General features: G+C 45.1%; 1 protein-coding gene across 5 annotated transcripts in view; it reads right to left on the bottom strand.

Annotated features, from left to right (window-relative positions):
- LOC129842263 (glutamate receptor-interacting protein 2-like) overlaps window positions 1-15,917 on the bottom strand; it is a 217,966-nt gene that overhangs the window by 36,090 nt on the left and 165,959 nt on the right. For all 5 annotated transcript variants that reach the window (XM_055910746.1, XM_055910741.1, XM_055910744.1 and 2 more), the window contains exons 15-18: window positions 10,670-10,733; window positions 8,676-8,821; window positions 6,252-6,396; window positions 2,351-2,490 (exon numbers count right to left, since the gene is read on the bottom strand). In XM_055910746.1, coding sequence (XP_055766721.1) covers window positions 2,351-2,490; window positions 6,252-6,396; window positions 8,676-8,821; window positions 10,670-10,733 — 495 coding nt within the window. The remainder of the gene's footprint in view (window positions 1-2,350; window positions 2,491-6,251; window positions 6,397-8,675; window positions 8,822-10,669; window positions 10,734-15,917) is intronic.

Genomic DNA, 15,917 nt, shown 5'->3' with positions numbered 1-15,917 from the left:
AATACTGAGAACTAAAATATTGTGTTATTGTAATGCGTATTATTAACAATAATAATAATAAAGGTGCTTTGAGGATCCATTAAATGGGGTGCTTTGAGGATCCATTAAAAGAGGTGCTTTGAGGATCCATTAAAATGGGTGCTTTGAGGATCCATTAAAAGGGGTGCTTTGAGGATCCATTAAAAGGGGTGCTTTGAGGATCCATTAAAAGAGGTGCTTTGAGGATCCATTAAATGGGGTGCTTTGAGGATCCATTAAAAGAGGTGCTTTATGGATCCATTAAAAGGGGTGCTTTGAGGATCCATTAAAATGGGCGCTTTGAGGATCCATTAAAAGGGGAGCTTTGAGGATCAATTAAAAGGGGAGCTTTGAGGATCCATTAAAAGAGGTGCTTTGAGGATCCATTAAAAGGGGAGCTTTGAGGATCCATTAAATGGGGAGCTTTGAGGATCCATTAAAAGGGGAGCTTTGAGGATCCATTAAAAGGGGAGCTTTAAGGATCCATTAAAAGGGGAGCTTTAAGGATCCATTAAAAGGGGTGCTTTGAGGATCCATTAAAAGGGGAGCTGTGAGGATCCATTAAAAGGGGAGCTGTGAGGATCCATTAAAAGGGGTGCTTTATGGATCCATTAAAAGGGGCGCTTTGAGGATCCATTAAAAGGGGAGCTGTGAGGATCCATTAAAAGGGGTGCTTTATGGATCCATTAAAAGGGGCGCTTTGAGGATCCATTAAAAGGGGTGCTTTGAGGATCCATTAAAAGGGGCGCTTTGAGGATCCATTAAAAGGGGTGCTTTATGGATCCATTAAAAGGGGCGCTTTGAGGATCCATTAAAAGGGGCGCTTTGAGGATCTATTAAAAGGGGGAGCTGTGAAGAACTTATAGGGGTTCCAGCACAGTTTCAATTTAAAAAAAAAACCTTATACTACCTACTTATATTTCCCTTTTTTTGTACATAATGATGTTTTGCTGGTTTTATGGGGAGGAAAACCTTAAAACCACAGGAACCTCATACACACATGAATTAGGAAGATGAGCTGTTATAGGATTCTCTAAGACAACAAGCAGTATGTATCTGAGCTGGAACCTGGACCAAGGAGGCAGAGTTTCCATAGCAACAGCATCAGAGGGTAGCTACCTGAAGAACTCTGTAGCAAACTCACACAGCCTGCCTGGTATCATGTAGCTGTTAGTATGTTTAAATGTCAAACTCACACAGCCTGCCTGGTATCATGTAGCTGTTAGTATGTTTAAATGTCAAACTCACACAGCCTGCCTGGTATCATTTAGTTGTTAGTATGTTTAAATGTCAAACTCACACAGCCTGCCTGGTTTCATGTAGTTGTTAGTATGTTTAAATGTCAAACTCACACAGCCTGCCTGGTTTGATGTAGTTGTTAGTATGTTTAAATGTCAAACTCACACAGCCTGCCTGGTATCATGTAGCTGTTAGTATGTTTACGTGTCAAACTCACACAGCCTGCCTGGTATCATGTAGCTGTTAGTATGTTTAAATGTCAAACTCACACAGCCTGCCTGGTATCATGTAGCTGTTAGTATGTTTACGTGTCAAACTCACACAGCCTGCCTGGTATCATGTAGCTGTTAATATGTTTAAATGTCAAACTCACACAGCCTGCCTGGTATCATGTAGCTGTTAGTATGTTTAAATGTCAAACTCACACAGCCTGCCTGGTATCATGTAGCTGTTAATATATTTAAATGTCAAACTACAAATGGCTAGTTACATCTCAGATGTCTCCCCTGATATCCTTGGGAAAGGGAAACATACACAGGATTTGGGTAGGTGCAGACTGACACCTGAGGAAGACCGAAACATATTGACAACTCTACAGCACTGTCACGCCCTGACCTTAGTTATCTTTGTTTTCTTTATTATTTTGGTTAGGTCAGGATGTGACGAGGGTGGTATGGGTGTTTTCTGTCTTGTCTAGGGGTTTTTGTATATCTATGGGGTTTTGGTATTGTCTAGGTAATGTACGTCTATGGTGGCCTAGATTGGTTCCCAATCAGAGACAGCTGTTTATCGTCAGATCCTATTTAGGTTGCCATTTTTCCATTTTGGTTTTGTGGGTTATTGTCTATGTGATGTTGCATGTCTGCACTCGTGTCTATTAGCGTTCACGTTCATTTTGTTATTTTGTAATAGTTTGTTCAGTCTTCTTCTTTATTAAAAGGAAGATGTATATTATATGGTCTCCTTCGTATGACGAACGTGACAAGCACGTAGATCTGTTTCATCAGTCCGTGTTGTGGTTCAGTCTTCCTGCTTTCTCTTTGGGCTCTAGGCCGGGAAACTGTGAAAAACACACTTGATTGATTTTACTTACTGTCGACCTGTTTCTTGATCTTGAGTGTGACCGTCTCCCCGGCCATCTGTAGTAGGTGAATGGCCTCGCTGAGCGGCTTGCCCTTCAGACTGACACTGTTGATTGCCAGAATACGGTCTCCCACATGGATCGCTCCGGTCCTACACAGAAAGACGACAGGCCCCGTTTACACCAGACGGCAGTAATGTGCCAGTATTCCGTGGAATATAATAGCGGCTAAGAAATAAGATGGGTCATTCTAAGATAAACATAAGAGATAGATGAGAGAGAGAGAGAAAATCGATTTTAAACTAACTTAGATTTTCCATGATTGCTGCATAACCCAACCAACATAAAGAACAGGTTTAAAAACATGAGTTATATACAGCAGTAGAAATACATAATAGGTCTACCTAATTAGTCTGAAACATTAACAAAGCGTTAGCCTGGCCACTTGCTGTGGTAAACATCCGAGTGATGGAGCTTGACGAAATACAACCGCTCTAAAACTCATAGACAGAGCTATGGATGTAAGGGACCATCCAGGAGATCAACATGATAGATGTTTTGAAGTAACAGTGTTTGTTTGAATTGGAGAGAGAGAGAGGAGGAGAGAGAGAGAAGGAGGAGAGAGAGAAGGAGGAGAGAGAGAAGGAGGAGAGAGAGAAGGAGGAGAGAGAGAGAAGGAGGAGAGAGAGAGGAGGAGAGAGAGAGAGGTGGAGAGAGAGAGGAGGAGGAGAGAGAGAGGAGGAGGAGAGAGAGAGGAGGGGAGAGAGAGGAGGAGGAGAGAGAGAGGGGGAGCGAGAGAGAGAGAGGAGGAGGAGAGAGAGAGGAGGAGAGAGAGAGAGGTGGAGAGAGAGAAGAGGAGGAGAGAGAGAGGAGGAGAGAGAGAGAGGTGGAGAGAGAGAGGGGGAGAGACACATTGGAGTAAAAACAAGCTTATATTTTGGGTTCTGATGGGGTTATGACAGTTGAACTGAGCTCATGAGGTATTTATAAGGTATATATATTCTTCAAGAATCAATGGGTATATATGATTAATTTAACAGTTCAAAAATGTGTATTTAAGCCCCTTTAAAGTTAACTAAAAAGTCACATTTTTATACCATAGGAATGAAAACCAATACTACAAACATAGCCTCCCAAAATGACCTCAAATGGTTTTGAGTATTTGATTGATCCTGTTTCGAGATGGGTGGGGTTTGCACTTTTGGGACTATTCTATCAGTTACATTGCACCAGAGAAACTCAATCAAGCAAAGCTTTTAAAAAGATTTCAAATACAGGGTTTAGTTAAGCAATTAAGGCGCGAGGAGGTGTGGTATATGGACAATTTACTACGTCTAAGGGTCTAAAGGGCTGTTATAGGCACGATGCTACGCGGAGTGCCTGAATACAACCCTTAGCCGTGGTATATTGGCCATATACCGCAAACCCCCGAGGTGCCTTATTACTATTATAAACTGGTTACCAACGTAATTAGAGCAGTAATTAGAACAGTTAACAGTAATTTTGTTTTTGCATACCTGTGGTATACGGTCTGATATACCACGGCTTTCAGCCAATCAGCATTCAGGGCTTGAACCACCTGGTTTCTGATTTTCTTGAAGGGTATTCTTGAACGTTCTTGAATGATTTCCCTATAACGCACGGTATATCAGCACGGTAGAATTAAATGGCTATAGTTCATTCTTACATGTTTTATGTTTGAGCTGCTTTTGAAAGCAAAAGTCGAATTGAAAACATTATTGGGATTGGGGACACTGTCCTGTATAGGGTGCCGTCTTTCGGATGGGACGTTAAACGGGTGTCCTGACTCTCTGAGGTCATTAAAGATCCCATGGCACTTATCGTAAGAGTAGGGGTGTTAACCCCGGTGTCCTGGCTAAATTCCCAATCTGGCCCTCAAACCATCATGGTCACCTAATAATCCCCAGTTTACAATTGGCTCATTCATCCCTCTCCTCTCCCCTGTAACTATTCCCCAGGTCGTTGCTGCAAATGAGAACGTGTTCTCAGTCAACTTACCTGGTAAAATAACGTTAAAATAAAAAATAAAAAAAATAAATTGTTGAATTTGATGTTCATAATAGGAAGCTATAGGACCGAAGGTTTGTTTAGCTAAACTAGCTAGCCTGTTTGTTTGGTTACCAAGGCAACTACAGTGCATTCTGAAAGTATTCACACCCCTTTTTCCACATTTTCTTATTCTAAAATGGATTAAATTATATTTGTTTCTAATCAATCTACACACAATACTCCATGATGACAAAGCTAAAACAGGTTTTTAGAAATTGTTGCAAATTTATATTTAAAAAACATATATACCTTATTTACATAAGTATTCAGACCCTTTGCTATGAGACTCGAAATTGAACTCAGGTGCATCCTGTTTCCATTGATCATCCTTCAGATGTTTCTACAAGTTGATTGGAGTTCAGGGACTGGGAGAATAGTCAGGATCGAGGGACATAGATGAACAGAGCAAAGTACAGAGAGGTCCTTGATGAAAACCTGCTCCAGAGCTCTCAGGACCTCAGGCTGGGGTGAAGATTCACCTTCCAACAGGACAAGACCCTAAACACACAGCCAATAAAACGAAGAAGTGGCTTCTTGACAAGTCTTAGTATGTCCTTGAGGGACCCAGCCAGAGCCTTGAACCCGATCGAACGTCTCTGGAGAGACCTGAAAATAGCTGTGCAGCAACGCTCCCCATCCAACCTGACAGAGCTTGAGAGGATCTGCAGAGAAGAATGGGAGAAACTCCCCAAATACAGGTGTGCCAAGCTTGTAGCGTCATACCCAAGAAGACTCAAGGCTGTAATCACTCGTTTATTATTTTCCATAGAACGCATAGCCCCTTATTGATTAGAGGAGGAGAGGGGAGAGAGAGGGGGAGAGAGGAGAGAGATTGGGCAGGGAGAGAGGGGGAGAGAGGAACGAGAGAGGGGGGAGGAGAGAGATTGGGCAGCGAGAGAGGGGGAGAGAGGAGAGAGAGAGGGGGAGAGGGGGAGAGAGGAGAGAGAGAGGAGAGAGATTGGCCAGAGAGAGGGGGGTTGAGGAGGAGAGAGAGAGGAGAGAGATCGGGCAGAGAGAGAGGGGGAGAGGGGAGAGAGAGGGGGAGAGAGATTGGAGAGAGGGAGGAGAGGAGAGAGAGAGGAGGAGAGAGAGAGGGGGAGAGAGGAGAGAGAGAGGGGGAGAGAGGAGAGAGAGATAGGGGGAGAGAGGGGAGAGAGGAGAGAGAGAGGAGAGAGGGAGAGGGGGAGAGAGAGAGAGAGAGAGAGGGGGGAGGGGGATAGAGGAGAGAGAGAGAGAGGGGAGAGGGGGAGAGAGGAGAGAGGGAGAGGGGGAGAGAGAGAGGGGGGAGAGAGGAGAGAGGGGGAGAGGGAGAGGGCCCCTGAACGTGGGGCTAGTGCCCCCTCCTGCCCTTACCGACCCTGGGTCTCTTTCTCAAATCGTCTTTCCTTGATTCCTCACATCCTCCCTACTCGACCCTTTTCTGAAAATACTTTGGAGAAAAAAGTATGAAGAGTACCAGGGCCGACAGGGATAGACGGGTCAGTTCTAGCCCCACGGTCAGAGGCCTTTGTGGGGTAGGCAACAGATGCCTGGGTCCCTGGGTCTAGAGTACCTGCCTGGAACTAGTGGGTCTCACCTCTCAGCCAGGCCCTTCTTGGCGAGGCCAAAAATAACGATGATATTTGCTCTGTTCTCTTGTTCCCTGCCCTTCTCGACTTTCCCCTTTCCCCATATCCTCTGTCCCCCCTTGTCTCACCTCTGAACCAGCCTCCTCTTGGATTTACCTAACTGGACAAGCCCAGAGCCTTGTAGTGGGTAGGGCAAGGAGATACAGAAGAGGCTCTAACCCCACAGTCAGGGGCCCTGAGGAAACCACTGGCCAGGGCAGGATCCCCGGTCTCACCTTTCAGCCAGGCCCCGCTTGGTGAGGCCAGAGATAACGATGGGGTCAAATGGCTCCTCTGTGCCTGAGATGGTGATGCCCAGCGGGCCTCCATATCTCTTCAGCTCCACCGTATAGATGATTAAACCAGACGTCTCCTGTTCATCTAGAAGGGGGGAGGGAGAGAGAGGGTGGGGGGGGGAGACCATTAGAGAAAGAGAAAGGCTAATAGAGAGATACAGAGAGAGACAGAGGAAGCAAGGGATGTCTTCAGGGCATAACAAAACAACATAGATAATAATTCAGTTCTCTAAATATCTCAAACATCCAAAAACATCCAACTTGAAAGATGACTGAAGGACTTTCCATAATAAATGACTCTGATGGTCCACACCTTTTGTTGCTATAACAGCCTCCACTCTTCTGGGAAGGTTTTCCACTAGATGATGGAACATCGCTGCGGGGACTTGCTTCCATTCAGCCACAAGAGCATTAGTGAGGTCGGGCACTGATGTTGGACGATTAGGCCTGGCTAGCAGTCGGTGTTCCAATCATCTTTAAGGTGTTCGATTGGTTTGAGGTTAGGGCTTTGAGCAGGCCAGCCAAGTTCTTCCACACTGATCTCGACAAACCATTTCTGTGTAGACCTCACTTTGTGCACGGGGGTATTGTCATGCTGAAACAGAAAAGGGCTTTCCCCAAACTGTTGCCACAATGTTGGAAGCACAGAATCATCTAGAATATCATTGTATGTTGTAGTGCTGAGGTTTCCCTTCACTGACACTAAGGGGCCTGAACCATGAAAAACAGCCCCAGACCAGTATTGCTCCTCCACCAAACTTTACACTTGGCATTGGGGCAGGTAGTGTTCTCCTGGCATCAGCCAAAACCAGATTTGTTCATTGGACTGCCAGATGGTGAAGCGTGATTCATCACTCCAGGGAACGTATTTCCACTTCTCCAGAGTCCAATGTCAGCGAGCTTTACACCACTCCAGCTGAAGCTTGGCATTGCACATGGTGATCTTAGGCTTGTGTGAGGCTGCCCGGCCATGGAAACCCATTTCATGAAGCTCCCGACGAATAGTTCTTGTGCTGACGTTGCTTCCAGAGGCAGTTTGTAAGTCGGTAGTGAGTGTTACAACTGAGGACAGACTATTTTTACGCGGTACACGCTTCAGCACTCTGCGTCCCCGTTCTGTGAGCTTGTGTGGCCTACCACTTTCACTGCTGAGCCATTGTTTCTCCTAGACGTTTCCACTTCACAATAATAGCACTTACAGTTGACATGGGCAGCTCTAGCAGGACATAATTTGATGAACTGACTTGTTGGAAAGGTGGCATCCTATGACGGTGCCACGTTGAAAGTCACTGAGCTCTTCAATAAGGTCATTCTACTGCCATTGTTTGTCTATGGAGATTGCATGGCTGTGCCCTCTATTTTATACACCCCATCAGCAACAGAAGGTGGCTGAAATAGGCAAATCCACTCATTTAAAGGGGTGTCCATATACTTTTGTGTGTATATATAGTGTCTGTCATGTGTGAAACATGTCCTCAGATCCCACCACTGGGGAGTAAGAAGGGAGAGAAAAGGTTTGGAGGAGAGGAGAGGCGAGGCGAGGCGAGGCGAGGAGAGGAGAGGAGAGGAGAGGAGAGGAGTGGAGAGGAGAGGAGAGGAGAGGAGAGGAGGATAACAGACATCTTCAGATACAGCTGGACTAAAGCAACACTTTCATCACGTCAGACAGCAACATCATTAAACCTATCTGCTATTCCTAGAGCTGCATTTGATAGTTGTTAGAGAGCATGAACTATATAACAGGTTACCACCATTCATCATGTAGCTATTGGTGGGTCTAAAACACTAGATTACTGGTAGGTGATCATCGTTGCATCGTGATTGTGTCAGACGGGGAGAACAAACGGTTGTGGATATTTCTATAGACAATACTGCCACCCTGTGGTGGAGCCTGGTACTGTAACCCGTGTTCACAGAATACTGCCACCCTGTGGTGGAGCCTGGTACTGTAACCCGTGTTCACACAATACGGCCTGGTACTGCAACATATGTTCATAATGTACCAACGTTGCCTTCATGTTGGTGTGTTTATTTGGCTTGTTAAACTAATCACTGCCTTAGTTCTCCAATGATCATACCTATTGCTTCATTGATCAATAAGCTAATTTAATTGATCAGTATCAAAATAATTATTTGTGTACTTGGTTGACATTTTACTGCATTGTTAGGAGCCATTAATATAAATATTTCTCTGCACTCACTATAACATCTACTAAACCGTGTCTGCAACCAATAAACTTCGATTTGATTTGACCTTCTGGTTGAAACAGTGCATGGAAACATTCAACATTGTGCAGGTGTTTGACATCTTCCATACACTCCTTCTTAACTGCCTCCCAGCCAGGCACCAAAACAAAGGCTCACCAGAGTTGTCTTCGTCCTTACGGATCTTGAGTTTAACCAGGTCCTCGGCCTGTTCTAGGATCTGACAGGCGTCTTCCATGGAACAGCTCTCCAGTCTGATGTTGTCTATGGCCAGGAGCTTGTCCCCTGGTTCCAAGGTACCAGTTCTGGGTAAAGAGAGAGAGGAGGTAGAGAGAGGGGAATGTAGTAGCGAGAGGATGAGATGGAGGGTGTAGAGAGAGAGAGAGAGGTAGAAAGAGAGAGGAATAGAGAGGGATAGAGAGAGAGAGAGGAATAGAGAGGGGTGGAGAGAGAGAGGAATAGAGAGGGGTAGAGAGAGAGAGAGGAATAGAGAGGGGTAGAGAGAGAGGAATAGAGAGAGGTAGAGAGAGAGGAATAGAGAGAGGTAGAGAGAGAGGAATAGAGAGAGGAATAGAGAGGGGTAGAGAGAGAGAGGATTAGAGAGGGACGGGCAGAGAAAGAGAGAGAGAGGGGTAGAGAGAGAGAGGGACAGAGAGAGGTAGAGAGAGAGAGGAATAGAGAGGGATAGAGAGAGAGAGAGAGAGAGAGAGAGGGGTAGAGAGAGAGAGGAATAGAGAGGGGTAGAGAGAGAGAGAGGATTAGAGAGGGGTAGAGAGAGAGAGGAATAGAGAGGGGTGGAGAGAGAGAGAGGATTAGAGAGGGGTAGAGAGAGAGGAATAGAGAGGGGTAGAGAGAGAGGAATAGAGGTATTAACAGGGAAAGGTTTTGAACTGTATCATTAGTGAATTAGTGGGAAATGTCTCTCTGTATGAGGACTACGTTACTGTCTCTCTGTATGAGGACTACGTTACTGTCTCTTTCTGTATGAGGACTACGTTACTGTCTCTCTGTATGAGGACTACGTTACTGTCTCTCTGTAGGAGGACTACTTTACTGTCTCTCTGTAGGAGGACTACGTTACTGTCTCTCTGTATGAGGACTACGTTACTGTCTCTCTGTAGGAGGACTACGTTACTGTCTCTCTGTATGAGGACTACGTTACTGTCTCTCTGTAGGAGGACTACTTTACTGTCTCTCTCTGTATGAGGACTACGTTACTGTCTCTCTGTATGAGGACTACCTACTGTCTCTCTCTGTAGTAGGACTACCTTACTGTCTCTCTCTGTAGGAGGACTACGTTACTGTCTCTCTCTGTATGAGGACTACCTACTGTCTCTCTCTGTAGTAGGACTACCTTACTGTCTCTCTCTGTATGAGGACTACGTTACTGTCTCTCTGTAGGAGGACTATGTTACTGTCTCTCTGTATGAGGACTACGCTACTGTCTCTCTGTAGGAGGACTACGTTACTGTCTCTCTGTATGAGGACTACGTTACTGTCTCTTTTAGGAGGACTACGTTACTGTCTCTCTCTGTAGTAGGACTACCTTACTGTCTCTCTGTAGGAGGACTATGTTACTGTCTCTCTGTATGAGGACTACGTTACTGTCTCTCTGTATGAGGACTACGTTACTGTCTCTCTGTAGGAGGACTACGTTACTGTCTCTCTGTAGGAGGACTACGTTACTGTCTCTCTGTATGAGGACTACGTTACTGTCTCTCTGTATGAGGACTACGTTACTGTCTCTCTGTATGAGGACTACGTTACTGTCTCTTTTAGGAGGACTACGTTACTGTCTCTCTGTAGAAGGACTACCTTACTGTCTCTCTGTATGAGGACTATGTTACTGTCTCTCTCTGTAGGAGGACTACGTTACTGTATCTCTCTGTAGGAGGACTACGTTACTGTCTCTCTCTGTAGGAGGACTACGTTACTGTCTCTCTCTGTATGAGGACTACGTTACTGTCTCTCTCTGTAGGAGGACTACGTTACTGTCTCTCTGTATGAGGACTACGTTACTGTCTCTCTCTGTAGGAGGACTACGTTACTGTCTCTCTGTAGGAGGACTACGTTACTGTCTCTCTCTCAAACAATTTAACTCAAGTCATTAATCTGTGGCCTGAAGCCTTCCGTTTTCCTGTATCATACTGTACCTGTGAGCCATGCTGCCTTTCTTAATGTCTGAGATGATCAACGGCTCTCCAGATTTCTTACTGGCTGTGAGGGACAAGAGAAGAGAGGAGGAGGAGGAGAAGAGGGGAGGAGAAGAGAGGAGGAGAAGAGGGGAGGAGGAGGAGGAGGAGAGGAGGAGGAGGAGAGAGGAGGAGGAGAAGAGAGGAGGAGGAGGAGAGAGGAGTAGGAGGAGGAAAAGAGAGGAGGAGAAAAGAGGAGGAGAAGAGAGGAGGAGGAGGAGGAGGAGAAGAGGGGAGGAGGAGGAGGAGAAGAGAGGAGGAGAAAAGAGGAGGAGAAGAGAGGAGGAGGAGGAGAAGAGGAGGAGGAGGAGGAGGAGGAGAAGAGGAGGAGAAGAGAGGAGGAGAAGAGAGGAGGAGAAGGAGGAGGAGAAGAGGGGAGGAGGAGGAGGAGGAGGAGGAGAGAGGAGGAGGAGAAGAGAGGAGGAGGAGGAGGAGAGAGGAGTAGGAGGAGGAAAAGAGAGGAGGAGAAAAGTGGAGGAGAAGAGAGGAGGAGGAGGAGGAGGAGGAGGAGGAGAAGAGGGGAGGAGGAGGAGGAGAAGAGAGGAGAAGAAGAGAGGAGGAGGAGGAGAAGAGAGGAGGAGGGGCAGGAGAAGAGAGGAGGATGAGGAGGAGGAGAGAGAAGGAGAAGAGAGGAGGAGGAGGAGGAGGAGAGAGGAGGAGGAGAAGAGAGGAGGAGGAGGATGAGGAGAAGAGAGGAGGAGAAAAGAGGAGGAGAAGAGAGGAGGAGGAGGAGGAGAAGAGAGTAGGAGGAGAAGAGAGGAGGAGGAGAAGAGAGGAGGAGGAGAAGAGAGGAGGAGGAGGAGAAGGAGGAGGAGAAGAGAGGAGGAGGAGAAGAGAGGAGGAGGAGGAGGAGGAGGAGGAGGAGAAGAGAGGAGGAGGAGGAGGATGAGGAGAAGAGAGGAAGAGGAGGAGGAGGAGAAGAGGGGAGGAGGAGGAGAGAGGAAGAGGAGGAGAGAGGAGGAGGAGGAGGAGAAGAGGGGAGGAGGAGAGAGGAGGAGGAGGAGAGAGGAGGAGGAGGAGAGAGGTCAGCTAATGTTAGTTACTGATGCATATAGTTTTATCAAATGTTTGTTCTCTCTCTCTTTGTGTGTGTGTGTGTGTGTGTGTGTGTGTGTGTGTGTGTGTGTGTGTGTGTGTGTGTGTGTGTGTGTCGGAAGTTTACATAAACTTATGTTGGAGTCATTAAAACTCGTTTTTCAACTACTCCACAAATTTCTTGTTCAAGTCTGGTTCATCCTTGGGAGCATTTTCCAAACGCCTGAAGGTACCACATTCATCTGTACAAACAATAGTACGCAAGTATAAACACCATGGACCCACACAGCCATCATACCGCTCAGGAAGGAGACGCGTTCTGTCTCCTAGAGATGAACGTACTTTGGTGCGAAAAGTGCAAATCAATCCCAGAACAACAGCAAAGGACCTTGTGAAGATGCTGGAGGAAACAGGTACAAAAGTATCTATATCCACAGTAAAACTATTATCGACATAAGCTGAAAGGCCGCTCAGCAAGGAAGAAGCCACTGCTCCAAAACCGCCATTAAAATGCCAGACTACGGTTTGCAACTGCACATGGGGACAAAGATCGTACTTTTTAGAGAAATGTCCTCTGGTCTAATGAAAAAAAAATAGAACTGTTTGGCCATAATGACCATCGTTATGTTTGGAGGAAAAAGGGGGAGTCTTGCAAGCCGAAGAACACCATCCCAAATGTGAAGCACAGGGGTGGCAGCATCATGTTGCGGGGGTGCTTTGCTCAGCCATCTGACCGCAAGACACTACAGAGGGTAGTGTGTACGGCCCAGTACATCACTGGGTCCAACCTTCCTATCATCCAGGACCTCTATACCAGGCGGTGTCAGAGGAAGGCCCTAAAAATGTTCAAAGACCCCAGCCACCCCAGTCATAGACTGTACTACCACATGGCAAGCGGTACCGGAGTGCCAAGTCTAGGACAAAAAGGCTTCTCAACAGTTTTTACCCCCAAGCCATAAGACTCCTGAACAGACTATTTGCATTGTGTGCCCCCCCAACCCGCCCCAACCCCCCCCCCCCCAACCCCTCTTTTACGCTGCTGCTACTCTCTGTTTATCATATATGAATAGTCACTGTAACTATACGTTCATGTACATATTACCTCAATTGGCCCGACCAACCAGTGCCCCCGCACATTGGATAACTGGGCTATCGGCATTGTGTCCCACCCACCACCCGCCAACCCCTCTTTTACGCTACTGCTACTCTCTGTTCATCATATATGCATAGTCACTTTAACCATATCTACATGTACATACTACCTCAATCAGCCTGACTAACCGGTGTCTGTATATAGCCTCACTACTGCTACTCTCTGTTCATCATATATGCATAGTCACTTTAACCATATCTACATGTACACACTACCTCAATCTGCCTGACTAACTGGTGTCTGTATATAGCCTCACTACTGTATATAGCCTCACTACTGTATATAGCCTCTCTACTGTATATAGCCTCTCTACTGTATATAGCCTTACTACTGTATATAGCCTCTCTACTGTATATAGCCTCACTACTGTATATAACCTCTCTACTGTATATAGCCTCTCTACTGTATATAACCTCTCTACTGTATATAGCCTCACTACTGTATATAGCCTCTCTACTGTATATAGCCTCTCTACTGTATATAGCCTCACTACTGTATATAACCTCTCTACTGTTATAGCCTCACTACTGTATATAGCCTCTCTACTGTATATAGCCTCTCTACTGTATATAGCCTCTCTACTGTATATAGCCTCTCTACTGTATATAGCCCCTCTACTGTATATAGCCCCTCTACTGTATATAGCCTCTCTACTGTATATAGCCTCTCTACTGTTATAGCCTCACTACTGTATATAGCCTCTCTACTGTATATATCCTCTCTACTGTATATAGCCTCACTACTGTATATAGCCTCTCTACTGTATATAGCCTCGCTACTGTATATAGCCTCTCTACTGTATATAGCCTCACTACTGTATATAGCCTCACTACTGTATATAGCCTCTCTACTGTATATAGCCTCTCTACTGTTATAGCCTCACTACTGTATATAGCCTCTCTACTGTATATAGCCTCTCTACTGTATATAGCCTCACTACTGTATATAGCCTCTCTACTGTATATAGCCTCACTACTGTATATAACCTCACTACTGTATATAGCCTATCTACTGTTGTAGCCTCTCTACTGTATATAGCCTCTCTACTGTATATAGCCTCTCTACTGTATATAGCCTCTCTACTGTATATAGCCTCTCTACTGTATATAGCCTCTCTACTGTATATAGCCTCTCTACTGTATATAGCCTCACTACTGTATATAGCCTCGCTACTGTATATAGCCTCGCTACTGTATATAACTCTCTACTGTTATTTTCACTGTTATGTCTTTTTACTGTTGTTTATTTCTTTACTTACACACACACACACACACACACACACACACACACACACACACACACACACACACACACACACACACACACACACACACACACACACGCACACACACACACACATTTCGCTACACTCGCATTAACATCTGCTACCCATGTGTATGTGACAAATAAAATGTGATTTGATTTGATTTTGACACACACACACACCTTTTCTTCGCACTATTGGTTAGAGCCTGTAAGTAAGCATTTCACTGTAAGGTCTACACCTGTTGTATTCGGCACACGTGACAAATACATTTTGATTTGATTTGATTTTGCTTTGCTGCAGGAGGGCCTGATGCACTTCACAAAATAGATGGCATCATGAGGACGGACAATTATGTGGATATATTGAAGCAACATCTCGAGACATCAGTCAGGAAGTTAAAGCTTGGTCGCAAATGGGTCTTCCAAATGGACAATGACCCCAAGCATGCTTCCAAAGTTGTGGCAAAATGGCTCAATGACAACAAAGTCAAGGTATTGGAAATGGCCATCACAAAGCCCTGACCTCAACCCTATAGAAAATTTGTGGGCAGAACTGAAAAAGCGTGTGCGATCAAGGAGGCCTACAAACCTGACTCAGTTACACCAGCTCTGTCAGGAAGAATGGGCCAAAATTCACCCAACTTATTGTGGGAAGCTTGTGGAAGGGTACCCGATTTAACATTTGACCCAATTTAATGGCAATGCTACCAAGTACAAATTGAGTGTATGTAAACTTCTGACCCACTGGGAATGTGATGGAAAGAAATAAAAGTTGAAATATATCATTCTCTCTACTATTATTCTGACATTTCACATTCTTAAAATAAAGTGGTGATCCTAACTGATCTAAGACAGAGAATTTTTACTTGGATTAAATGTCAGGAATTGTGAAAAACTGAGTTTAAATGTATTTGGCTAAGGTGTATGTAAACTTCCGACTTCAACTGTATATATACGTATACATATATGTATATATATATATATATACTCATATGTTGTCAAGAAAATATTTTGCTATTTTCTTGTCAAAAGAAAAACTGAGATTGAAGTGAACAAAACGGCAGATCAACAGCTGGCTATTGGTAATGTTCTAGAAGAAACTCTCCAATATACAATGTGGCATGGAGCCCCTTTTGGTGTTCCGCTACTGAAGACAGAACCTGAAGACAGAACCTGAAGACAGAACCTGAAGGAGAGGGAGGACTGGACTTAAAGGAGAGGAGAAGACTTAAAGGGGAGGACTGGACTTAAAGGAGAGGAGAAGACTTAAAGGGGATGAGAACACTTAAAGGAGAGGAGAAGACTTAATGGGGAGAAGAAGAAGAAAATTCCATGTATGTTATTTTTGTTGAAGAGGCAGCTAGGAGAACACCCAGGGAATAGATCAGTAGATACTTGATGCCCTTTAATAAAGTCAACAACCCTTCAGATAGTTGCTTGTGCATAAACAGAGCTGTAGCAGCTGGGTACGTTCCCAAGGCAGTCAGTCTTCTGCAGGCACACGGAGAATGAAGAGGATTAGGGGCCTGCGTTACAAATTACACCCTATTTCTTACAGAGTGCAATGGGCCCTGAACAAAAGTAGTGCACTATATAAGCAATAGGGTGTAAGTTAAGATGCAACCCTCGGAGTAACACTGGGTGGTCTAGTGATAAAATAAACCCACTTCATGAGAAACAGGAAAAATAGTTTCTACTGACTGTCCATGATAGATCATTAAGACATGATGGTACAGGAAGTGTGTATGTTTATAT

Source organism: Salvelinus fontinalis, unplaced genomic scaffold (genome assembly GCF_029448725.1).
Source record: "Salvelinus fontinalis isolate EN_2023a unplaced genomic scaffold, ASM2944872v1 scaffold_0027, whole genome shotgun sequence".
Classification (NCBI taxonomy): domain Eukaryota; kingdom Metazoa; phylum Chordata; class Actinopteri; order Salmoniformes; family Salmonidae; genus Salvelinus; species Salvelinus fontinalis.
The sequence above is the reverse complement of the archived record's forward strand: the minus strand, read 5'-3'. Positions and strand labels throughout refer to the sequence as shown.